The 25,700-nt window shown below is 45.5% G+C and overlaps 1 protein-coding gene across 9 annotated transcripts in view; it reads right to left on the bottom strand.

Moving 5' to 3' along the window:
* The window catches only part of Mtmr14 (myotubularin related protein 14), a 45,391-nt gene extending 26,436 nt beyond the window's left edge, over positions 1-18,955 (bottom strand). For 2 of the 9 annotated variants that reach the window (XM_076567574.1, XM_076567576.1), the window contains exons 1-5: positions 18,565-18,834; positions 15,876-16,024; positions 6,308-6,416; positions 2,802-2,877; positions 674-796 (exon numbers count right to left, since the gene is read on the bottom strand). In XM_076567574.1, the coding sequence (XP_076423689.1) occupies positions 674-796; positions 2,802-2,848 (170 nt within the window). In that variant the 5' untranslated portion in view covers positions 2,849-2,877; positions 6,308-6,416; positions 15,876-16,024; positions 18,565-18,834. Of the gene's footprint in view, positions 1-673; positions 797-2,402; positions 2,464-2,801; positions 2,878-6,307; positions 6,417-15,875; positions 16,025-18,564 lie in introns of all 9 variants that reach the window. The other 7 variants (XM_006997898.4, XM_006997897.4, XM_076567572.1 and 4 more) reach the window with 7 other exon arrangements.
* Between the last annotated feature and the right edge of the window lie 6,745 nt (positions 18,956-25,700).

Raw genomic sequence — 25,700 nt, 5'->3', positions numbered from 1 at the left:
GTAGCAGAGTAGTTGCACACTTGTCATCCCAGGATTTGGGAGGCAGAGCCAGGAGGATCCTCACAAATTTAGGGCCAGTATAGGCTACATAGTGAGTTCAAAGCTAGCTTGGGCCATATTTCAAGACACTATCTCAAAAATACAAAGAGCAAAATAAAGTAAAATAACAAACAAAAAGCAAAATAAACCAAAATAACCCCCCCACACACAAAAAATAAGCGAGGCCAGGAAGATGGCTTAGCTGGGAAAGCACTTGCTATGTCTGCATGAGGACTTGAGTTCAGATCCCCAGCATCTATGGAAACAGCTGTGACTGGCTGCAAGCACCTGTAATCACAGTGCTGGGAAAGGAGAGATAGGAGGACCCGCTGGCTTTCTAGCCAACAAGGCCAGCTGAACTGGTCAGCCTCAGGCTTAGTGAAAGACTGTCTTGAAAAGTCAGGTGGAGAATGACTGGGGAACGTATCTGATGTAAATCTTTGGCCTCCATGTGCACTAGCACATACGTGTGTATGAAGGCACAACAGGACTGTTTCAAAATGCAGTGAGAGGCTGCACACAGACAGCCCTCACACCAGCCCACCATGCCAGAACGGCCATGCACCGTGGGCCAGCCATGCACATCGTGAACACTCAGCCTGAGCCTGCTACCTGCCAGATGTCCTGTACTCACTTCATGCCAAACTTCACCTTCTTGTTCTCCACCATCAGGTCACAGATGTACTTGACTGATAGGTATCGAAGCAGCCTGATATCATAGCCTCTCACTTTATCAAAAAGGTGTGTGTCACCACTTCTGAAATAAATAGTCAGAGAAAGGGGTTGAAATCCATGTTGACTCAGAGCATATGGGGTAGGGAGCTATTTTAGGAAGTATGGATGAAAACCTGTGTTCGATTCTCCAGAAGTCAGAGGGAGGGGGAGGGAAGGTGACTTTCTAAGAGATTATCCCTATCTCGGGACATGTTTCAAAGAAGAGCAATTTGCAGTCAGAGTGGGAAAGGGCTTTCGGCACTGCTTGACATTAAGCCAGAAGACTCAAGATAATCTCAGTTCTAAAAGGCATCGGGCTGGTGGCTCAGGCTCTTTAAGCTTCCATTAAGAGTTCATCTCAACCTCTCTCTTTTCCTTCCATTTAGGACCATTTTTAGCCATATGCCTTACGAATATAACAGACTGAAATTCTTCAACAGATAAAGACTTTTTAGGGTGATTTGACCAACTTATTGTAAAATACTAGGAAAGTAAATTCCTTCTACTTATTAGGCCTTTAAAGCAAGGAGGAATGTTACAAACAAACAAACAAAACAAAGCCTTCAAATTCTCAGGCTCCTTTCTGTTCAGCCATGCAGATATGGCCCAGCAGAAAGAGTCAACAGTCACTGCAATGTGTTCTTAATGCCTGCTTCTTGGTCACTGCCAGCAGTCAGTTGCCTCCCTGAGAACTGTATGCTGTAGATGACCTGGCCAAGGCAGAAGTCACCTGACCTCAAGGGAAGCCAAACATTCTTGAGCATAAGCCAGAGATACTGCTTTCCATGCCAATTGCAGGACTTGGGCATAGCAAAGTACCTGAGCCACAATTTGAGCAGGTGATCTTACTAGAGTGCTCATGTGCATTCCAGAGATGCTGGATACCAGCTAAAGACTTTCCATGTGGTAGCAACCACACAAAGGAGATTTGTAGGCTTGATCATTAAAAACCATTTGAAAGGGGTAGAGTCTGAACCAGTCCATTTTTTCCTTTTAAAGGAATTCAGTTCAGTGCTGCATGTCTATAATCCTAGAGCTTGGGAAATGGTGACAGGACCAAGAGTTCAAGGTCATCCTTGGCTACATAGGCATTCAAAGCCATGTTGGACTACACAAGACCTTGTCTCAAAATGCCAAAAAACAAAGCCAGCCATTGTGATTTTATAAAACTATCTCAAATGCTGCCCCCACCCCCAAACACACACACCAAAGAAGGAAAAAAGAAGGGTGTGTGTGACTCAAAATCCAATTGTGGGATACAGTGGCTACATGAGGACTTTATCCCAACCCTGTCACACAGCAGCACACCTGGAAGGTTCATACTTAGCAGACCAGCTGCATACTGCTACTGTAGAGGGCTCTAAACAAAGAGACACGTAAGGCTGACTTTAGACTTGCAGCACAAGAACCCTGAGGTCATTATGTGTTATGATCCCGGCTGTCAACTGCTCAGGTATCCAACAGTGTTTTGCTAAAGCTACTGGGTGGACTTCAACAGTGCTATTTTGAGGATATATTGTTGAAGACGGGGCAAAGAGCCAATCCACTTATCCAGACCAGAGATGAGTACCCACTGCCAGAAGAGCATGGCTGCCACCAACCAGGCACCCATCCCGACCCAAACTCCTACCCATAGTGACCGCACTAACCGAAGAACACAGTCCTCCTCCGTGACATCATCCACATCTGCCCAGGTATCATCTGTTCCCCCTGCCAGAGAAACCAGTCTGTCAGCACTGAGGCTGGTAGCATGGGCTCTACCCAGAGGTGTTCTGATCAGCTAGCTTCCTTCCTTGCAGGGCCAAGTGCAGGCAGCACCAACCTGCCCCTACCCCTTGTTCAGCCCTCATGTCTCCATCAGAATCACATGCCCATCTATGTAGCCGTCTGCTCTATCTCCAAAGTGAATCCCTGGTTTCTGCTGAGTGGAGTGCCCTTCTCTCTACCCTGCTTCATCACGCCTCCTCACACCACTGTGGCTGTAGCAGGACTAGTCCCTCCCACAAGGTTTCCACTCTTAGACCCACAAAAGGCTGTTCAATAGTCACCTGAGAAAAAATAGTTGTATCCAGAGCGTCCATACAGCTCTCCCCATCCAGCCAGTGTGGCCGACCTGCAAATGTGCTGGGAGACAAATAGCATTTTTTGGTGAGATGGTGTCTGAAGCATGCAGAACTTAAGGAATGCCTAGTGGTCTTCAGATCACCACAGTCAGTCTGAAGGATGCCTAGAATTTATTAGCCTACAGACTCTACCAAAGGAGTCTGTCTCTCTCCTAAACTCCAGGTACCAGTGTTACTTTCAATGATGAGTAAGACTTAGTGGATATACATAAATATCAGGTACTGGGCATACTACTGACAAGTGACACCATCTTCTCACTGAACTCTCATAAGGCCATAAGGCAAGCATGGCAGGCAGCAGGAATGACCACTATATTTCATAGATGAAGAAAGAAAACTGGCCCAGGGAGGTTAAGGGATGTAAACAGTCATATAGTAGGGGTCAGATTAGGAATTGGCCCAAGCTCACATACCTCTAAGGGCCTATTACTTATTAATTTGGAACTTTTTATCAGAGGGCAACTTTTATACTGAGAGAAGAAATTAGAAGAGATACCTGTGATCTTAAAAAGATTTTAAAAAGGAATTATTGAAACCATTTTGATGATATGTGGCTATAATCTCAGCACTTAAGAGCAGAGGCATCAGAAATTCAAGGCCAGCACATAGTGGGTCTGAGGCCTGCCTGGGGTTCATGAGACTATCTCAATTAAAAAAGAAAAAAAAAAGCTCAGTGAGGTGGTGCACGCCTTTAATCCCAACACTTAGGAGGTACAGGCAGGTGGATCTGAGTTCAAAGTCAGCCTGGTTTACATAGCAAGTTCGAAGACAGGCGGGGCTACATAGAGAGAGACCCAGTCTCAAAAAAAACCCAAACAAACCTCCAAATTATCAAGGAAATGTAATAGCTCTTAAAAGGGCTATGAGAGATGGAAGCCAGGACCTTGTTTGTATATGCTAGGACAGTGCTCTACCACTAAACTAAATCCCCACCCCTTGCTTAAATATTCTTGTACTTTCTTCATCACAAAAGGGATCATTTTAGAATTGGAATTCTAAAACCCAAGCAACAGTACCTTTCTTTAACAAGACTATGTGTCCATCTGCAGGATGTGTGTGTTTGTGAGCACTCATGCACAGTGTGTATCAGAGGACAACTTTGTTCAGTTAGTTCTCTCCACCTGCCTTTGTGAGAGTTCGGAAGACCAAACTCAGGTTGCTGCCAGGTTTCTATAGTGGGCACCTTTACCCACTGAGCCATCCTGATAGTCTTAAAATTAAATAATGAAGTTCAGAGGCTATCTTTAAATAGTGTGTTGAAATCCAGTAGTGTTTTGTGGGGATGGGAGATGTTTAGTGACATGGAAGCAAGCCAATCTAGTCTGACTGAAGGCTGGGAGAATTGCCCCACTGCATTAAGAGAAAAGGGAAGATGTAAGATGACAGAGCAATTAAAGTTCATTTCTGAATGTGTGACACAATCTGGCAGGATAAAGTGAGTTTCTCAAAGACTACAAAATACTGTCTACTGTAGGGTACTCATCTTCCTATAAGCTAACAGAAGTAAATAGCTGGCTGCTGCATGAAATGGGTGCAGATGGGGAACCACTAGGTCAACTGTCTGGCTCTTGCTGGGGGAGAGAGCAGGCAAAACATAAGCAGCTGGGTTATCACCGGGGACAAGCTGGGTGCATTCCTGGAGATGTGGCCTGTTTGCATTATCTGCTTTCCCCTGTGTCTGAGCTCCAAGCAACACCTTACTGTCTCTCAGGACCCTGCCAGTGGACCACTTCTGCTTCAGGGTAGCATCTTTATGCCAATCCCTGCTTGTAGACTGTCCCAGAAGCCCATGGAGAAGGGCTAGGGCTGAATTTCCTGCTGGTCTAAGCAGAACGAACTATGATGGGAGCTAACTAACACTTTCTGGGTCTAATAGCATCCAAAAATCAGATTAAACTGGCAACTGTTGGGTATGGTAGCATGCGCTTGAAATCTTTGGGAATCTCCATCTTTGGAGTTGGATACTGGAGGATGGGGTTAAGGCCAGTCTAAGCTACAAAGTGAGATCCTGTCTCAAAGTAAAAGCAGCTGGGAAAGTGCATGTTGTGCAACCGTGAGAACTCGAGTGTGGATCCCCAGCACTCACTCACATAGAAAGCCAGGTGTGGCAGCACACATCCTAGAGCTAGGAGGTGAAGACAGCACATGGCTAGAGCTGCCTGGCCAGGAAGCACCATGAATGGGGCGACTCCAGTTTATGAGAGAGATGGACTCAAAAAAGCAGGTGAAAATGGAGAGAATGGTGACCTCTAGCTTCCAAGCACTTGTGTGCACATTCACAGACATTAAATAAATGCCAAACTTGGTGGCTCAGGCCTGTAGTCCCAGCACTTAGGAGGCTGAGGTAGAAGGATTGCTTCTAGTTTTCTTCCTCCTTGCCTCATAGACCTGACAAGTAGAGGAATTTACTTGCTAGTGTTTCACAATCCATTGATAGGTCTGAAAAGTCTTACCTGTTAAATTTCAACCTGCCACATTCATTCGTCATGAAGCTAAAAATGGTCCTGGGGAGGAGGCAGTGGATGAGCTCTGATGGAAGCTTAAAGAGTACCCCAGAATTCAGGGAGGGTGAGGCTGAAGGAATGCTACCAGTTTAAGGAGAGCCTGGGCTACTGAGCAAAACCCGGTCCCTAAGAACGAGAGAGAATCAGGAGTTGCTTGGTATTTCCCAAATGACAAAGCTCCAACCAGGTCTTTGCTTCAGCTCAGAGCTGAAATTATGTCAACGCCCCCACACTGATGCATTCTTAAGTCCACATCAGAGGGCAGGATAAATGTACTTCTCATTCTTCTGTGTAAGACAAGGGCTTATGGAGCCCAGGCTGACCCTGAACTCCTTCATTCTTCTGCCTCTCCCTTCCAAGTACTGGGAATACAAGTGTGCACCGCCATGCCTGCCTCAAATCCTAGTTCTCTTGCTGTGTCAACATGATCAAGCACTTAGCCACTCTGAACCAAAAGACAGTAAGACAGGTAAAATGAGGTCACATTATGAAACTACCCTAATAGTCCTGCTGAGCATATCAACGGCAAGGATCGGGACTTTTGTCTGCTTTACAGGATGGCTAATCACATGACTGGAAGAAGGAACAAACAGTAGAATAGTATCTGATTCAATGTACTCTGTAAACCAATGATGTAGGCTTGTAGAACACTGAAGTCACCAGCAGGCAGCAAGTGCCTGGGTCTGACCTGACAGTCTAGCCATATAGCATGGAGTAGAGAGGCTGTGGTGCTACATCCCTTCCCTACCTCAAAATCCTCTTTCAGTCAGGAATGGTCTATTTTTCTGGCCTGTTTTCCACAGTGCCAGGTGTCCAACAATCAACTCTCCTGCCTTTGGCTGTTAGAGAATAAAAGGCTCTCAATTTTACATGAAGTCGGTGCCCCAAGGACAGGAGACAGCAACTGAGGCTGTGGGTGGGTCTTACCTTGCCTTTGAACAGGATCACTGGACAAACAAACCGTCCTCTGCACCTGGCCATCTTGCTGCGGTGGATGAGGTCTTGCAGCTTGCTCACCTGCACAGTGCTCTGGAACCTAACACACAGGCAGAAGAGGCCGGTTAGCTGGGCTTCTGGATGGGCGCTCATGCAGGTGTCTGTTCACTAAGATGCAAAGGACGCCTACACATGTCTAAGACTCTCTGGAATTCTGTTTTTGAGACAAGTTCTCACTACATAGCTGAGGCAGACCTTTAATTCACTGTAGCCCAGGCTAGCCTAAAAATATATAGCCTAAGCTAGCCTTGAATTTGTAGCAAGCCTCTTAGCTCAGTCTCCCAAGTGCTGTGATCACAGACATGCTTCACCATGCCAAGTTTTAGTCATTGAAAATTTAGCAAATGCTATTACTTCTAAATTTCATATTGCCAATATATTGAGGTTTTTCAGAAAAAAATCCATTAATTATAAATATTAATATCCAAATCACCCTGATTTCAGAAAGCCTTTTCAATTAAACAATAAAGTCATGCACAGGACTGAGGCAGGAGAACTGCTGTAAGTTCAAAGCTAGCCAGGGCTACATAGAGAGTTCAGGCCAGTTTGAGCCACAAAAGATATTGCCTCAAAACACAAACCCCTTCCTTCCCCAGCAAAAGCACACACAAAAAAGCCTCCAATCAAAACCAAATGGGGGCTGAAGATGGCTAGCAGTTAAAAACACTGGTTGCTCTCCCAAAGGACTTGGGTTTAATTTCCAGCACCCACATGGCAACTCACAACTGTCTGTAACTTCAATTCCAAGGGACTTGACACCCTCATACAGACATATATGCAGGCAAAACACCAATACACATAAATAAAATAAATTAATAAAAAAACACAACAAAAAGAAATGAGCTCCAGCAAGCTACACCAGCTCCTAAAAAAAGAAACAGCACTAGTGTCTGAGTGAGTGTACAGAAGGAGCTCACTAGCCAGCCAGGCTACCTGGTAAGTGTCAGGCTTAGTGAGAGACCCTGCCTCAAAATATAAGGTGGTATGTGAAATGGAAAGACCTCTGCCTCCACAGACACTTCCATGCACACATAAACATTCACATACATACATCACACACCAAGAGAAATAAGAGGCGGGACAGAGCTATAGAGTGACTGCCCACTTGGAAGGAAGGCAAAAGTCTTCCTTCTTTGGGCTTTTGGGCCAGCCTTACAGAAAGCTCAGTCCCCTCCACATGCTGATCCTTCAGATGATCCTCCTGTTACCACACAGCTCCTCAGAGCACATGGACTTGAACAGTGTTTCAGGAAGGGTAGATTAGTGACACTCATGGATCTGTGGGTCCTTTTTTTTTTTTTTTTTTTTTTTTTTTTTAAAGATTTTCTATTTTAGATTTATTATGCATATAGTGTTCTGCCTGCATGGATGCCTGCTGGCCAGAAGAGGGCACCAGATCTCATTACAGATTGGTGTGAGCAACCATGTGGTTGCTAGGAATTGAACTCAGGACCTCTGGACAAGCAGCCAGCACTCTTAACCACTGAGCAATCTCTCCAGTCCTATGGTTCCTTTTAAAGTAACTCTAATGGAAATGCAGATAATACAAGTATAGTCTTAGGCCGCTAATATACATCTCAGCATTCAGGAGGCAAGGGCAAGAAGATTGCCACAAGTTCAAATACAGCCTGATTTACATAGTTTGTAAGACAGGGGCTTCATTGACCTTGAACTCAAACAAACAAAACAAGCCTGCCAGGTGGTGGCACATGCCTTTAATCTCAGCACTTGGGAGGCAGAGGCAGGTAGAGCTCTGAGTTTGAGGCTAGCTTGGTCTACTGGGGGAATTTACAGGGGGAGTTCCAGGGTGATGCAGAAACCCTGTCACAACTCCTCCCCATCCCACCCCCAAACAGATTTTTAAAAAAAGTAACACCAAAAAAAAAAACAAGCTTAGCTGTTTTGAAAACAAACTGGGCTATGGTGGCACTTAACTATATTTCTAGCTCTCGGGAACAAGCAGGAAGATTGCAAGCTTGAGGCCAGGCTGGACCACACAGCAAGTTTAGAGGCCAATGTAGGGACCTACATGACCTATGTAAGGAGGCTATTTCAAAACAATCAAACAACAAAAAAGGAAGCACAAAACACATGCACACAAACAAAACAAAACAAAAACCAAAAACCAAAACAAAACAACCCCTGCTGACTTCCATGAGACAGGCTCTCATAGTCCAGGCTGGCCTCAAACTCCTGAGCCTCCTCCCACCTCCACTTCCCAAGTGCTGGAGTTAAAGGTATGCAACGCTATGCCTGGCTCTCGAGACTACTGCTCAATTTGTAGGAAAATACATAAAGGCTCCTGCCCCTGAACCATGGCTTGAGACTGTGATTACTATCCAATGGAAGCATCGGAAATTGAAGTCAAAACAATTTTAAAAAGGCAATGAGGTTGGGAGGTGGGATAGCGACATGGTCTGGAAGAGTTGGAGATCGGGAGAATACACTGTATACATCTATGAAAATTTCTAAGACTATATTAAAATATATGTTACAAAGTCATATGCCAGGCCTAGAAGCACACACTTGAGATTTCAGTTACTTCATGGGGAGTTTCGGGGGAGGGGTGGGCAAAACTGGGGGACTGATCACAAATCCCAAGTTCTGCGTGAGGTCAAGGCCAGCCTCCAAAATTTAGTAATAGTCAGTCTTCAAATGACAGGGGCTAGTGAGATGGTTCTGTGGGTAAAAGTTCTTGCCACGTGAGCCTGACTACCTGAGTCCAATCCAAAGACCCCATATACACAGGGAGGAAAGAACTGGCTCCACAAAGCTTGCCTGTGGCCTGTACATGAATGCTCCACCTCCCACAGCATACACACACAGCAGTGAGTAAAATGTAAAAATACAGCTTGGTATGGCATTTGCCCACCACGTGTGAGGCCCTAGCTTCAATTCCCAGAACCTAAGGTGGGGGAGGAGAAATGTGTCTTCCAACCAAAGCTAGGTTAACGGTGGTGAGAAACAAGCCAACAGACCGGGTGGAGTGCAGCTCACCTATGGGGCCCTCTCACTCTCACTGGTTTTCTCACTTCCATGTAAATCAACATTTGCTCTGGGAAAAACAAAAGAACCAAAGAGGTTTAAGAAGACTAACCCCCTCGTGGTCTATCTTTCCGGGGCGTCAGGTTTAGGATACAAATTTTGTTAATGCAGCTAGGATGCCTTTTTCAACCAAGTACCCGCAGACAGAATGGCACTGACTCACCAGCCAATCCTGCAGCTGAGAAGCTGGGTGCTGCTGCTCTCCCTGACTCAGTTTCTCTGACATGTAAAGGCACTTAGTCCAAGACAAGTGCATGACTAAACTGTAGGACTACAGGAGAGCACAGAGCTCGGCTGCCCGTGCCTGGCCCCCCACCCACCTGCTCACCACACTCTTCTCTCAGCTGACAACACTCTCTGCTGCTCGGACCTCTCAGCTCGTCCACAGCAGCCCCTCTGGACCTAATCCCAGAATATGGGAAACAGAGGCACGTGAACCAGGAGTTCAAAGTCAGCCTTAACCACACTGAGTTTACAGCTAGCCTGGGCTAAATGATCAGACCCTACCTCAAAAAACAAACAGAAAAGCAGGGTGGTGGAGAGACTGTCTAGCGGTCAAAAGCACTTACAGCACAGCTTTGAGGGCTTAAGCTTGGATTCTCACACCCTAACAAGCTGGGCATGATCTTATGTGCCACTGTGACACCAGTGTTGTTGGGGGCAGAGCAGGGGGATGGATAGGGCTTGCTGGCTGCCAGCCTAGCTGGAAAATGAGAACTTTCCTTCAGGAAGAACTTTTCTTCAAAGGAATAAGGCAGAGTGCGATAGATGAACACACAATGTTCTCTGGCCTTCATGCTTGGGCACAGGTACATGCGCCCCACCACGCCCACTTGTACCTACACCCCACCCATATACTACACTCACACATTTTTTTTTTGGTCGGAAAATCAGAACTGGATTTGGTAGTGTACACTTGTAACCCTAGTACTTAGGTAGAGGAAGGAAGGGCGGGAATTCAAGGTCATCTTGCCTCTATATACATACAATTCAAGGCCAACCTGGGCTATGTAATATTCTGTCTCAAAATCCAAATATACAAAAACCTTCCATCTGATTCTCTCAGGTTAAGTTCTTGCATTCAGCAAATTATCCCAAAGGCCAACACAGAAGGCTGAAGGAAGAGTTCTAGGCCAGCCTGTGCGAAATAGTTTGAGACTCAGTCTCATAAAAACACCCCTCCAACACACACACTCAACACCACAGAGACAGCACCAGCATTTACCACTGAACTTAGGGTGCTGAGCTGATTGCTTTGTTGCTGCTATCAAGACAGAATCTCACTGTGTATCCCAGGCTGGCCTCAGGCTCCCAAGGACTGGGATTATGCTGGATTCTGAGTTCTAAGTATAAGGACATTTATTTCCTATTAGGCTAAATCATGGCTAGCTGCCTGGCTGCTAGCCAAAAAACCAGTTCCGTTTCTGCTTTCTCACTAGTTCCTGTTTCTATCTCACTATCACTTGCCAGTGAATTAAGTGTCTGGCATATGACCATGAATGAACACTGTATGCTTACACACTTATGTCTACAACCAGGCGATGAAATTTCCTTTGCTATTTATTTGCTGTTGGAGACTAAACCCAGGGCCTATCTCTGAGCTAAGTCTCTAGCCCCCTCCTTTGGTATTATTTAATTGGTGTTTAACTGGTTTTTAGTCTTCATGAATATCATTTGTTCAAAAACTATTTTCAAACCATGATGTGGTAATACATGACCACAATCGTTATTACTCGAGGCTGAGATAGGAAGACTGGTTTTATGGGGGAACACCAACCTAGTTTAGGAATGTTGTACAGGGTTAGGAACACTTCTCATCAGAACTGATGTGGCAACAGTATTTTCTGTTTTTTTAAAATTGCTGTAGTATGTGTGTATTGTGTGTGTGTTGAATCCTTGTAAAGGACTGTTTATTTGTGGGGCTGGAGGGAGGAGAGGAGGAGGAAGAGAAAGAATGAGTATGAACATGCAGGCCCACATGGTGCGTGGAGGTCAGAGGATAATTCTGAGGAGGTGGTTCTCTCCTAACCCCTTGTTCTTAAGGGAGGGTCTTGTTAGTTCTGCTGCTATGCTATAGAACGGAGTTTTCGGTCAATCCTGTCTTCACTTCCTATCTTGCTGTAGGAGCTCTAGGATTGCAGACATTAAGTCCCCACATCTGGCTTTTGGACCTGGATTCAAAGGATTGAATTCAGGTTGTCAGGACTGTACCAGAAGTGCTTTTTTATCTGCTCAGCATCTCACACTTTGCCCCAAGCTGGTCTGGACCCAAAGTAGTCCTATCTCAGGCCCCACAGTGAACCAGTAACCCCAGTTAGAGCCCAGTTTTACCCACCATTCCCTTCTACCTCAGCTATACTTTTCCAAAGAGCTCAGGCTCTTTGTAGACTGCCATTGCTTAGTAACACCCACCAAGCTTGAGGATGAGGATTTCACAAATGGGACTTCACCTATTGGATTCTTGGGGTCCACCACATAGAGGCAGCTCAGCAAACATTCAGAGAAAACCCTCTGGCCTTTCTGGACAAAGGATGAGTAAAATTGGGGAGGTTCATTAACTAGACCAAGCCACTTCCTGAATCTAGTTATACCATGCTTACCTCAGTCTCTTTAGTGTCACATTAGCACTTAAGAAGCATATAGCCATATTTCTTGCTATCTAATTATATTCAAACTCTTCCCTTCAACAAATAGTCACTGTCAAGTGAAAGTCACTTCAACATAACGTACTGACCATGCAAGAAGTGAGAAGTAACAACCAACTCTACCACAGGCACTTGGACAGATGCTTGTAATCCCAGCTATGTAACAGGATTCGGAGGTCAAGATCAGCCTGAACAGCTTAGCCAAGATCCCATCTCCAAAAGAAAAAGGGGGCTGCAAAGATGGACCCATGACTAAGCATGTACTGCCCCCCTTCCAGAGGACCTAAGTTCAGTTCCCAACGACATGGAAACTCCAGCTCTGGCAGGGCCTGAGTGTCTCTGGCCTTCACTGGCACCTGCACGTCAGTGCATATTCCCACAGACACAATTTAAAAAATTGTTCAAAGCTCTGGGTTTGATCTTACCACAAAAACACGCACGCACACACGCACGCACGCACGATACCAAAACCAAATTCCAATAACACTTCTAAGTGTCCTTTTCCTGGAAAGTGAGACCTCATTGACAAGGTAGCAGTAAAGAAAAGGCAGATAGGTGGACAGAGGGGAATCATTCTGCTTACTGAGTGGCTCTTGGGTAAAGGGAAATCACTTCTCTGTGCCTCAACTTTTTCCTCTGTAGAATGGGATACTCTATTTCTCATAGATGTATCCAGGACTTAAATAAGCCAGTGTGTGAAATCCTAACACATTACAATCAGTAGGCAATCAAGAAATATTCCTCTTACCCTGTCAAGACAGGATCTCATATAGTTAAGGCTTCTTTCAGACTTACCTTGTAGCCAAGAATGATGGAGTCAGTTCTCTCCTGCTACCATGTAGGTTCAGGGAATAAGACTCAGGTCCTCAGGCTTAGCAGCAAGACCCTTTACCCAGTGAACCACCATCTCACCAGTCCTGACCCTTGACCTTGAACTTCTGATAGCCTTGCCTCCACCTCCAAAGCCCTGGGATTACAAGCATGCACCACAATGGCCAGTTTATATAGTGCTAGGGATTGAACTCATGGGGCTTCATCTATGCTAAAAACAAGTACTCTACCAATTCAGCTCTATCAGCCCCTGGAGAGTCTTCTCTTTAATGCTAGAACAAATAAGCACTGAACATGTCTCTTTCAGAACAACCAACCAACCATACCTGAGAGCTTATTAGAGAATGCTGAATCTTGTCCCACCTGAGATAGTGAATCAGGTCCTGCAGTAAAAAGATCCCTTGGTGGTTCGTTCACTCACAAAGTTGAAGTGTTGAGCTAAGCTTAACATCTGAATGCTATCAGAGGACAGAGGTGACGTGCCAGACAGCACTGACAGGAGTAGGAAAGGGCAGAAGAAAAAGAAAGAAAAGAGCTGTTTAGAAACAGAAATTTGGGCAAGGCATGGTGGTGGGTACTTCTACTCTACTACTAGGGTGATGTAAGGTTCGTGAGTTCAAGGCCAGTCTTGGTTACATAGATGACAATGTTGATAGTAAAGAGACAGAGGGCATGTGAGAGACAGATGCAGACTTACTGACCAGCTTAAAAGACTCTAAGAGCCTAAGTTTCCCGACCCTTAGAAGAGAAGCTAGGAAGGGAAGAACTATGAAAGGCACTGTAACGAAGCACAGCTCTTCAGACCTAGAGATGCCCAGGGAGAATGAGATACCAGTTCTGGGGGCTTCATGAGAGTAATTTTTCTTTTTTTTTTTTTTTGGTTTTTTTCGAGACAGGGTTTCTCTGTGTAGCTTTGCGCCTTTCCTGGGACTCACTTGGTAGCCCAGGCTGGCCTCGAACTCACAGAGATCCACCTGGCTCTGCCTCCCGAGTGCTGGGATTAAAGGCGTGCGCCACCACCGCCCTGCCGAGAGTAATTTTTCAAGGGCATCAAGAGATGGGAACTCTTCTAGACACCCCTTCCCACAGGAGGAAAACAAAGGCTTCGTTTTTGGTTTTTTTTTTTCCTTCCCCCAAGACTGGTTTTCTCTGTGTAGCTTTGGAGCCTGTCCTGGAACTCACTCTGTAGACCAGGCTGGCCTCGAACTCACAGAGATCCGCCTGCCTCTGCTGGGATTAAAGGCGTGCACCACCACCGCCCAACCAAAGGCTTCATTCTAAAACTCCTCTGCTTGTAAACCATCTCTCCCCACATCCTGGCTACAGAATAAAAGGCACCTAGGGAGCTCTGAGAATGCAGAATGTGGAAACTGATCTAGAAGGCCCAAGAGGGGATCCTAGAATCTGTACTCTTCATTTGTGTGCAGGTGTTATTGATGAAAAGCACAAACATCCTCACATGTCCCCAAAGTCCCCTCTCCTTGGTGGTGATCAAGATGCTACAACAAGTGAAGCATGAAGGCTTACACCTGTAATCAACACTTGGGAGGCTGAGGCAGAGGGCTGAGATAAAGAGCAGCTAGGACTACAACGTGAAACCCGTCTCAAAGCAAACAAAACAGGAGGCGGCGGACAGGAAAGGCGAGAAAAGGAAGGGAGAAAGGGGTGAAGGGAAGGAAGGGCAAGGAAAGAGGAAGGAAAAGGCAGAGAAAGAAAGGAAAGGCCTACTCAGATGTTGTCCTTAAGAACTTTGGGGAAACAACTCATCCTCCCAAGCCCTGCTGCACAGGCTCTCCATCATGAAGTCCTCTCAAGCACACCCCAGGGAAGATTAACCACCCTCCAGCCTGCCTACAGTAGCACTCCTGAACACTTACCACACATACAAATTACTTAGGCATCTTGGTATGTTGTGCTTTTTTGACCCACTGGCTCTGGAGCCCTACAGTCCATGCTTCTCCCAAGGCCTTAGACAAATGGCTTTGCTTTGAGCCACAGGAGCCTACACATCAAAGGGCCAAGATTACATAGCAGCTCTTGGAACTTCCTTAGGATAAACAGCAAGCAGGGAACTGAGGTGGAAAACTAGAATCAAGCATGGAGTCTCACTACTGTGCCAAAGAACCACTACCCTTTATTGATTACCTAATGAGAGACTCCTGTACCAGGTGCTTCAAGTCTCCTCTGCTGTGAACTGTTACTCTACGTAAAGCACTCAAGTCTGTGTAAGACCTTTTTAATTCTTACAACAAACACATCAGGCTTGTATTAGCACCAATTATCACCAGGGACTGCACTAGCCATTTTTCTAGAATTTTAATTAGTCCTTGCAAGCCTTAATTATGATGAAGCTGGGAATTACCAATGAAAAACTAAGGACAAAGAGGATGAATAACTTGCCTAGGGTTAGTTCCACAGTCAGAAAATGGACAATCAGGATGTTAACTCAAGCAGTGTGACTTTAGACCTTAGGTTGTTAAGAGAGACACATGGCAAACACTCTTAAGCTGTTTTGAAAGCTGGGCATGGTGGCATAAGCCTATAACGCCAGCAGTTAGGTGGTGGAGGATCAGAAGTTAAAGATCATTCCTTTGGCTACACAACAAGCTCATGGCCAATTCAGGCTACGTGACACCCTACATCAATAAAATACAGTCTACCGTGACATGTCATCATTCCTTCTAACTATACCTACTAAAGGCAAAGATGGCACTGAGGTTGTTTCAGAGAAGTGAAGTATTATGTCGGTTGTCTCAGGTCAATAAGTCAAACAGGAGTGAAAGAAATCCAGGGCTTCGACTCTTCGCTTCTCATGCTATGCTGCACTACCCTGCCAATAAAACTCAAACTCGTAAGTAAATAAAGATGCCAGTAACTCAATACCACCTGGGAAAGCGAGCAAGCCCTGCCCAGTTTCCTGACCCTGGAGATGAGCTAAGGTCTAAAAGACATGCACACTATGGTCACAGGATGCTCACGTGTCTTTCTCTTTCTCAGAACTCTCATACTCCAGGAAAACGATGTGGCGGGGGTAGTGACCGCAGATATCACCATTCACATTTGGAATCACGCTGAAACAGTAGTCTCGGCCAAATAGCTCCAGACATCTCTTCTCAATGCGTTCAACCTGCACAGAGAAGGAGACTTGAGCATAAAGAAGATTCTTGGGTTCTGAGGTCATGAGAATTAAATGGCCCATGATACAAAGAGGCCACTGGAAGTGACAAGTTGGGAAGAACATGATGCCGGGCCATAGGCCCTTCTATATTAACTCACGTTGTATGCTTCAGAAAGGTACCTAAACCCATCATCCACATTAATCCACAGAGCATGTAAGACTGTGTGTAGTCAGCCGGGCGGTGGTGGCACATGCCTTTAACCCCAGCACTTGGGAGGTAGAGGCAGGCAGACCTCTGTGAGTTCAAGGCCAGCCTGGTCTACACAGTGAGTTCCAAGACAGCCAAAGTTAAACAAAGAAACCCTGTCTTAAATATCAAACACACACACACACACACACACACACACACACACACACACACACACACACGCAGTGTGTAGTCAACACTGGAGAGAGTCTACCATTCATAAGATATAAGAATTCTTTTTAGATGTAGTGGCACATGCCTGTTATCCCAGCACTTGGAAGGCTGAAGCAGGAGGGTTAAGAATTCAAGGCCAAGCTGGGCTACATAGTGAGACTTTGTCTCAAAAAACAAAGCAACAATAACTCTTGCTTTAGGTTACTATAATAACAGTAAGATTCTGTTTGACACTAGATGCTTTCTCTTTCCTGTTCTACAGCCCCAAGCTAATATTGCAAGCTCTTGTCAGCCAGGCATGGTGGGGCACACTTGTAATCCTAGTACATGGGATGCTGAGGCAGGAGGATGCTGAATTCAAAGCCAGTCTATGATATATATCTAGATATCTATCTATCTATCTATCTATCTATCTATCTATCTATCTATCTATCTATCTATCTATCTATATCAAGACCATGTCTCAACAACTACAAAAATAAAGCAGCTCTAGTCAGCAAAATAAAAGCTGCAGACAGCTGCCTCCTTCCATACCATCTGCTTATAAAACTGAAGGCAAGGCTCCCTCTAAAATTACTCCTTTTGTTCACAGTTGAGAGAAAAGCCCACTGGAAGAAAAGCTTACAAACTGTAACACACCAACAAGTTTGCAAGACATCATGAGGCCTGAAGCAGTATTAGGACCAGCTGTGTGAAACTTAAGGTTTAACTTGTAAAACTCGAATCTTTCGAGACGTTAAGAGGGAGGTGGGATCTGTCAAAATTATGTACCTCCTGTAACCACTCAAAAGCATCTCCTTGAAGTCAGGTGTGATGGCTCACACCTGTAAGCAGTACTTGGGAGGCCAAGGCAGGAAGATCATTAGTTACAAGCCATCCTGGGATACATAATAGTGTGAGGCCAAGCCAGGGCCACAGAGAAAAACCATGTCTCAAAGCAGACAAGATTAGTGATGTATCTCAGCTAGTAGAGTGCTTGTCTGCCATGCATAAAAACCTGTGTTCAATCTCCAGCATCACATAAACCAAGCAAAAAGGTGCACACCTGTAAACCCAACAACTCTGGAAGTGGAGACAGGAGGATCAGGAGCGCACAACTTGGTTTTGGATACATAACAAACTTAAGACCTATCTGAACAAACACACATTACAAATTCTAGTATCTAACCCCCAGAAGTGGTGATTTAAGAGAATCTAGGACCAAGAAATCTTTGTGTTTAAGTCGTACACCAAATGATGCCAATTATAATCTGAAAGGTACTTGGTTATCTGGAGTGACAATACCCCATCATTACTGGCCTTTCCTAGGTTACCTCCGAGACTAATAGAAGATGCCACCTACAGCATGTCCCAGCCCCTAGGGAACCTCTGGAGCCAAACCAGTTTACGGTCCAGGATAGACAAACTCCAGTGAGTAAAGGAAATGCTAAAGCTGGCGCACTGGAATGAGAAGGCGTAGGGTCTACCAGTGTGCTGAGGTGAGTATGCCTCAGTCAGACCAGAAGCTTTCAACGCCTGGTAATTAGAACAAAGGGGAACTCTCCGGGGATGGGGGGACGACAGAGACTTCTTTCTGATAAAAGGAACAGAAAGGGAGTGTGGGTTGTTTTCTTGCTCTACAGGAAAGGAAAGGGAAGGGCCGAAGTCATGCTGGCACCTTATAAGGAGGCGACACACTCAGCTGCTCTCCGGGCTCCATAATGCCCCACTACTCCAGGTCCTACTCTGATCTCTGGTCTAGAGGAATCTCTTCCCCATTTTCCCTTTGATTTTAGAGGGGTTTTTTTTTTTAAACTGTTGGCAACCCCTCCTAGGCTCATGGAGGGTAGCAGTCTTTATTTCCTACGGTCTAACCTTTGCACCTGGCCCGCAGGTCCGACCCTTGACCTCCAAACCCCCTGTCTAAAGCAACCCCCCCCCCCAAAAAAAAAGACCCAAAAGAGCCCTGGTCCTCCTCTTTGGTGTTAAGCCGGACCCTTACTCTCCGAGTCCACATTCTGGATGAGTTTCTCCCCTGTACCTCCCCAGCGAGGTCCCCTTCCCGCTCTCCTCCCATCCCTGACCGCAGTCTTCCCGCAGTAACTCAGGCCCGGGACCAGTTCCAGGTCGCTGCACCTCTGGGGCTCACCTTAGAGCCGCCCGTCCCACCGCCGTCCTTGGCCCGGTACTGAGTCCGGGAGAATTCCTCCAGCAGCTCCCCAAGCCCCGGCTCCTGAGGCGGCGGGTTGCCCGAAGAGGAGGTGGACCCCGCCGAAGCGGCGGCGGCGGCCCGAGCGCCCGCCATGCCCAACCTCGCGTCCCCTCAGGGCTCCTTCACCGGGCCCATGGCACCTGAGGATCGGACTCGGGCTCTAAAAACCTCCTGAACCGCCTCAGCCGCCGCCTTCTTCTCCCACTTCCGGCCCCGCCCCACCTCTCCGGATGTTTACTCCCGCCACGGCCAATCAGAGCCCAGGTTTGTGCCCGGCCCACAGGTTCCCCGGCCCACCCCTGACGCGGAGGGATCCAAGTGGTCTCATGGCGGGGGCCGCGCTCCGCCCAAGGGGTTTCCCCGGGGGAAGCCGGACTAAACCACTGCGGCTACCAGAGGGGGGGACGGCGGGAACCACTCGGAAAAGAAGCAGGGGAGAGAGAAAAGAACCCACAGCGGCCCGACTTAGTGCTGGCTGCCTGAATGGCAAAAGCTGCAAGTATTCAAACAGCGTTTCCAGGGCACTTGTCTTCCTCTGCTCCTCTAGACGTCCCGGCGAATATAGCGCGGTCGATCATCATCCTATTTTATTGAGGAAGGTGTTTGAAAACTACCTTATTCTTTTTTTCTTTAAAAGGATTTTCCAGCTCTTGCCAGTAGGCAAACGACAGAGGATAAGGCAGGAGGATCACGAGTTTGAGAGCAGCCTGGACTACACTCTTAAATATACATATTTCAAATGTTTGCAGAAATGTAGATAATTAGAATAATCTTCCTTCAATTTTCTATTGCCTGCTTCCATCATTAATCAACATAACGCCAATCTCCTGCTCAATTCTCCCCTGTCCGGGGAATTATTTTACTTATGTTTTGTTGCTATTGTTCATTTTGTTTGTTCTAGGGAATTATTTTAAAGCAAATATCAGCTATTATTTCATTTGTGAATACATAATTATTTGTTTCTAACAGATCAGTGTTTTTCTTTTTCTTTAAGGAAAATAACCACAAGGCTATTTATATCACTAACAATCTCTCTGTGTGTGTATGTTTCTTTCTCTCTATCCTCACTCTATAGTCTAGGTTTGCTTGAAACCCACTATATGGCGCAGATGGTAGCCTTCAATTTTTGGTTTTCCTGCTTCAGCCTCCTGAATGCACCATCACTCAGCTAACGCCTAAACATGGTCCTAATGCTCAGCCTGCATATCACTTTCTTGGTCTCACAGTTGTAATTCTTGTGTAAAACAAACGTTTTTTGTTTGTTTGTTTTTTGAGACATGGTCTTGTGTATCCCAGACTGGCTTCAAGCTTGTATCCAGGCTGGAGTCATGGCTCAGCAGTTAAGAGGACATACTGTTCTTGCAAAGAACCTGAGTTCAGTTCCCAGCACCCATGTAGCTTGGTTTATAACATCCCTGTAACTCTAGCTCCAAAGGGATTCAATGCACTTTTCTGGACTCCAATGATACCTGCATTCGCCCACGTAATACTCATTTGCAGAACACACATATACATATAATTAAAAATAAAATAAATCTTTGAAAAGTGTGGTGTAGCCAAGGTTGGCCTTGAACTCCTGACTCACCTGCCTCCACTTTCCCAGTGCTGAGTATCTCAAATGTCAGTCCAAACATCTCTGTAATTGTTAGTCTCAGGAGATGTGTGCACTGTCTATCTCCAGGTATCAATTTTTGGAGAGAGAGGGTTAAGACCTCATCAAGTATTATATGTCTGAGGTAGAACTGCCCATTCGGCCATCAGTTACAGAGTTGTCAAAGGTAACTGTCAGCTAGGCATTTGGTTAAGATATAGCTTATGCTGTAAGAAAAAGCTCAAAGTGAAATTCTATCAAAACGTAGTAACTTAGTTAACATGGTATCTTAATTAAAATTCTCATTTTCTTAGATTTGTAAGAAATCTAAGAGAAATACAAATCACAAGCCCTGCTGATTGTCAGTCTCTCTCACCCCCAACTAGGTAATCTTTATCCTGACTTCTAATACTGTAATTAGTTTTGACTTTTTGGCACCTTAGTCAAATAGAGTCAAAATATGTATAGTTTTTAGTCACTCATCTTCTACATTGTGATGGTTATTCTTGGTTACCAGTTTGGAAAAGGGACCCTCAATTGGTTAATTGCCTCCATCAAATTGGCCTATGGGCATGCCTGTGGGGCATTTTATTGATTGCTGATTGATGGAGAAGGGCTGTGGGAGGTGGCAACCTTGGGCAGGTAGTGCTGAGTTGTGTAAGAAAGCAGACTGAGCAAGCTGGTAAGCGGTGTTTCTCCATGGCCTCTGCTTCAGTTCCTGCCTCCAGGTTCTTGCTTGAGTTCCTGCCCTAATATCCCTCAGTGATGAACTGTGACATGGAAGTGTAAGCCTAATAAAATCCTTCTCCAGTTGCTTTTGATCAGAATGTTTTTAATCATAGCAACAGAAAAACTAATTAGAACAATGTCTTTAAGATTCGCCTTGCTGATCACAATGGCATACATCTGTGATTGCAGCCTTCAGAAAGCTGAGGCAAAAAGACGGTGAAAGTTCAAGGCCAGCTGAGCTACAGTGTAAGACTCTGTCTCAAAAAAAAATCTGTTGCTATGAGTTATTTTGTAGATATTTTTGGTAAAACATACATATGTTAGGTATATTTTTGGATATATATATATATATATTCCATCTCACCAGCCCTACTTTTAGCAATTCTGATGAAAATGTAGTGATATCTTATTGGGCTTTAAAAACTTTCCCCCTTCCCTCCCTTCTTCCATTCCACAGAGTCTCATGTAGCCCAGGATGGCCTCAAGCTCCCTATTAGCCAAGGATTACCTTAAACTTCTCTGCCTCTACCTACCTCTTGAGTAGACACAAGCATGTACTCTGCATGTCTGGAGACCTTTGTGGATCAAGCCTCAGGCTTGAGCATGATGAGCAGACACTCGACCGCCTGACCTCCACCCCAGCTCCTCTTTTCTTCTAATTTTGGTGACAGAATCTCACCGTATCACCCAGACTGCCATAGACTCTGGGGCTCTAGGAATCTCCCTGCCTCCGTCCCTAGATAAAGACCGAATCTGTCCCCAAATTAAGTTTATTTATTAAAATATAGAATGCATACCCATGAAGACACCCACTTTTATTGTACCTGGTAAGGACTGTTGACAAATTATAAAATCCTTACCCTAAGATATTGAGCATTTGTATCACCCCAGAAGAGGCTCCCAATCCTCTGCCAGTCTTACTCATCTCCACCCCAGACGGCCACTGATTTGCTTTCTGTCACTACAAGTTTCTATAAATGGAATCAGACAACGTGTCCTCTCCTGCATCTGGCTTCTTGGGCAGAGTTAATTTTGGTTTTAATTTGCATATCCCTGATTAATGAAGCTGATCACCTTTTCCATATTTATTGCTGATTTGAATATTCTCTCTTGGGTGCTTGTAAACACCTTTTGCCCATTTTTCTTTCTTCCTCCTCCCCAATCCCCTTCATATTTTCTTTTGTTTCTTTGGGGATCATGGGCATAGACTCACTAGGTATCCCAGATTGGCCTGGAATTCACTCTGTAGTCCAGGCTAGCCTATGCCTAGCACTCCGGCATTCGGGAGGCAGAGGCAAGAGGATGAGAGAGTTACATAAGGCCTGCCAGGAATACTCAGTGAGTTCCAGGCTAATGTTCAGGTACCTTTGTGTCTAGTTCGCCACTGATTTCTAAAATTGACTTAAAAGTATTTTTGAGGGGGCTGGAGAGATGGCTCAGAGGTTAAGAGCACTGGCTGCTCTTCCAGAGGTCCTGAGTTCAATTCCCAGCAACCACATGGTGGCTTACAACTATCTGTAATGGGATCTGATGCCCTTTTCTGGTGTAGAAATGTACATGCATGTAGAGTGCTCACATATACATAAATAAATCTTTAAAAAAAAAATAAGGCCAGCCAGTGCTGGTGCATGCCTTTAATCCCAGCACTCAGGAGGCAGAGCCAGGCAGATATCTGTGAGTTCCAGGCCTGCCTGGGCTACAGAGTGAGATCTAGGACAGGCACCAAAACTACACAGAGAAACCCTGTCTCGAAAAACCAAATAAAAAAATAAATACATAAATAAATAAACAAAATATTTTTGAAATAGGGATCTCATGTATATCAGGCTGGCATCAAACTCACTGTGTAACTGAGGATGCAGTTACAGAAGGCCTGGTCCCCTGGCCTCCACTACAATACCTGTTCTGCAATACTGCGCATGGAACCCAGGGCTTTCTATAAGCTGGGCAAGCACTCTGCCAATACAGCTACATACAGCCCCTGACGTTTTGTACTTAGTGTAAAGTAGAAGGAAAGGAAACTTCTCCCCCCACCTTTTTTTTTTTTTTTTTTTTGGACAAGTTGCTCCACCATTCCTATCCCCATGGACCTTTCCCAATATCTATCTATTCTGACTACAGTGACTTGTAAACATTTGTCCCAGGAGCTGGTTCTTTTTGTAGCTAGTATCAAGCAGCTCAATAAGCCCTTTTATTTTAGAGGTGCTTCAATATAAGAAGTTTTATTTTAACTTTTTTTTTTTACAAGAACACCTAATTGTTGGAGCCCACTAGGTTTCCTAGTGGCTGTACCCAGCAGGTCTGCATGGAGAGGTTGACTGGACCACGGGTCTGAATGCCAGGTGTTTGGAAGGGTTTACACTTGACTATAATTAGCAAGGGGGAGGTCTTTTGCGCCACCCTTTGGCATTGTTATATATAGACCTTTGGAATAAAGTTCTGGGCCCGTTTGGATTAGGATCCAGGCCCACCCAAGTCTATTTTGTGTTTTCTCTCTGTTTCTCTCCCCTCTTTATTTTCAACTAAGTCTCTTATCCCTCATTCCTCAAGAGTTCCTGGGGTAAATAAGTGTGGGGTCTGGTCCCCTACACCTAATCAATTCAAAGAAACTTATTGAAAGAGTATCCCCTTTGTTGTAAGTCAGGGGTGACCCGTTTTTAAAATGATCACATATGGAAGTAAATGTCTTTGCATAGGCCCTTTCTTATTAAGATTCAAACAAGGAACGGTGCATGGTCTCTCACTTATAGTTCCAACCCTTGAGAGACTAAGGCAGGAGGATTGCTCTGGGTTTGACTCCAGCCTGGGCTACAAATGAGTTTCAGAACAACCTGGGCTACAGAATGAGACTGTCTTAAACAAGCCTCTTTTTCAGCCTGGCCCTTTGCATCAGCACTGTAGTGATGCCCAGCAAGAGCTACATTGACATCCATGGCTTCCTTTTAAGGGGGAAGTGAAAGCTGAGAAAGATGCTGTACCTGGGGCGCAGACAAGGATACTGTGGCCTTTGTGCCTTGAGCACCTTGTAGTCTCTCAAGGCTCCAGGTTTTATGAATGAATGGTTCATCTGCAGGTATGTCTACTGGTACCTTCCCAATGGGAATGAACGGCTAGCATCTTTGAGCCTACCTCCACCTGCCTCCATACTGCTCCGGCTGAAAGACCCTAACCCTTCAGACTTACACCCCCACCCCAAGCCCCAGGAAATGAGAAACTAAAAATCTAGTTCCAAGGGCAACCTGACTCAGCCACTACTCAATCACCCCTGCCACAATGTAACAATGTAAAAAGATTTCTGTTAAGAGATGTGCTCAGCTGTGACTGGGATAGTTGCAGGTGTTCCAGGAAGGACCACTGTGACCTTTGTGTGAACTCCACTCCCGCCCTGATACCCCACCTTGAGGTTTCAGGAAGAAGGTACCTGTTGACGTAACTGTACCCCCTCTGTGATCAGGCCATGAAATTGTATGGGAATTGTAATCTTGTGGGTTTTGTGGGTTTTTCCTTTATAAGCCCTTATGGGGCTGCAGTAAGATGCGGCTCTTGCTCTTGGGAACAGAGGAGCCCTTCTATATAAAGCTTAATAAATCCTTGTGCTGTTGCATCAACTGGACTGGAGTCTGGGTTCTTGGGGTGCCCACTTGAGACCTTAAACTTTGGGGTCCAACACTGCTATCCTGCACTGAAGCCATTCTAAGATTGTCAGGCCTGGCCCAAAGGCTTGGAGAACCAGTGACCTTGGAGAATCACAAGAAAGCAAACTCCAGACATCTATTGAGGGGGTGCTGTGTCCCTAGGGCTTACAAGAAAGCCTAGGCCATTTAGAGGTACATCAGGCATGGACATGACTGGACACTAGAGTTAGGATTATTTTGTGCTTAATAAACCTGTATCCAGAAAAACGTTGTTTTCTGTTATTGATTTAGAGGCATGATCTTACTGTGTAGCTCAGGTTGGCCTCATCCTGGAGCTGATTCTACTGCCTTAGGCTCCCAAGAGCTGGGATTACAGGTGTGTGTCACCAATGTTTTTTCTCTCTCTTTCAGCACAAAGCTTAAATAAACAAAATGCAACAATAAAAACCCACAGGTGAGTGGGATGGTGTGCTTCTCTAATCCCAGCTTCTAAGAGGCTGAGGCAGAAAGGTTGAGAGTTTCCGGCCAGCCTTGGCTACATAGCAAGCTACTATCTGGAAAAAAAAAATCCAAACAAGGCTCAACCATGCATTTGATGCATCTCCCAAATTTCTAACCCTATTTCCAAACATTCTCATTCTCTTTCAGTTTGAGGGGTTTTTGTTTGTTTTGCTTCATTGTTTTGAGACAGAGTCTCATGTTCCCCAGGTTAGACTCAACTCCCAAAGTAGCCAACAATGACCTTGAACTTCCAACCTGTCTGCTTCTGCCTCCCGCATGCTGGAATTATAGACATGCACCGTCATGTCTCTATGTGCTTCTGGGGATCAGGCCCAGGAGTCTGTGCATGGTAGGCAATCACTTCCTAAATGACCTACATCCGCAACCTCTTTTTCTTTCCTTCCTTCCCTCCTTCCTTCCTTGTCTCCCTCCTCCCCTCCCTCCTTCCCTTCTTTACTTCTGTGTGTATGTGACCTTTCCATTCTGTGATGTCTTTTGTGTCTTTCTCTAGCCTTTGCAGAGTCCATAAAGCAAATGTTTTCCCTAGAGAGGCAACACATGGGAGGGTGACCTGGGCCAGGATTTCCCATCTGCCCACTGTCTCACACCCTATTTCT

The sequence above is a fragment of the Peromyscus maniculatus genome, chromosome 3 (genome assembly GCF_049852395.1).
Source record: "Peromyscus maniculatus bairdii isolate BWxNUB_F1_BW_parent chromosome 3, HU_Pman_BW_mat_3.1, whole genome shotgun sequence".
In the NCBI taxonomy this organism is placed as follows: domain Eukaryota; kingdom Metazoa; phylum Chordata; class Mammalia; order Rodentia; family Cricetidae; genus Peromyscus; species Peromyscus maniculatus.
The sequence above is the reverse complement of the archived record's forward strand: the minus strand, read 5'-3'. Positions and strand labels throughout refer to the sequence as shown.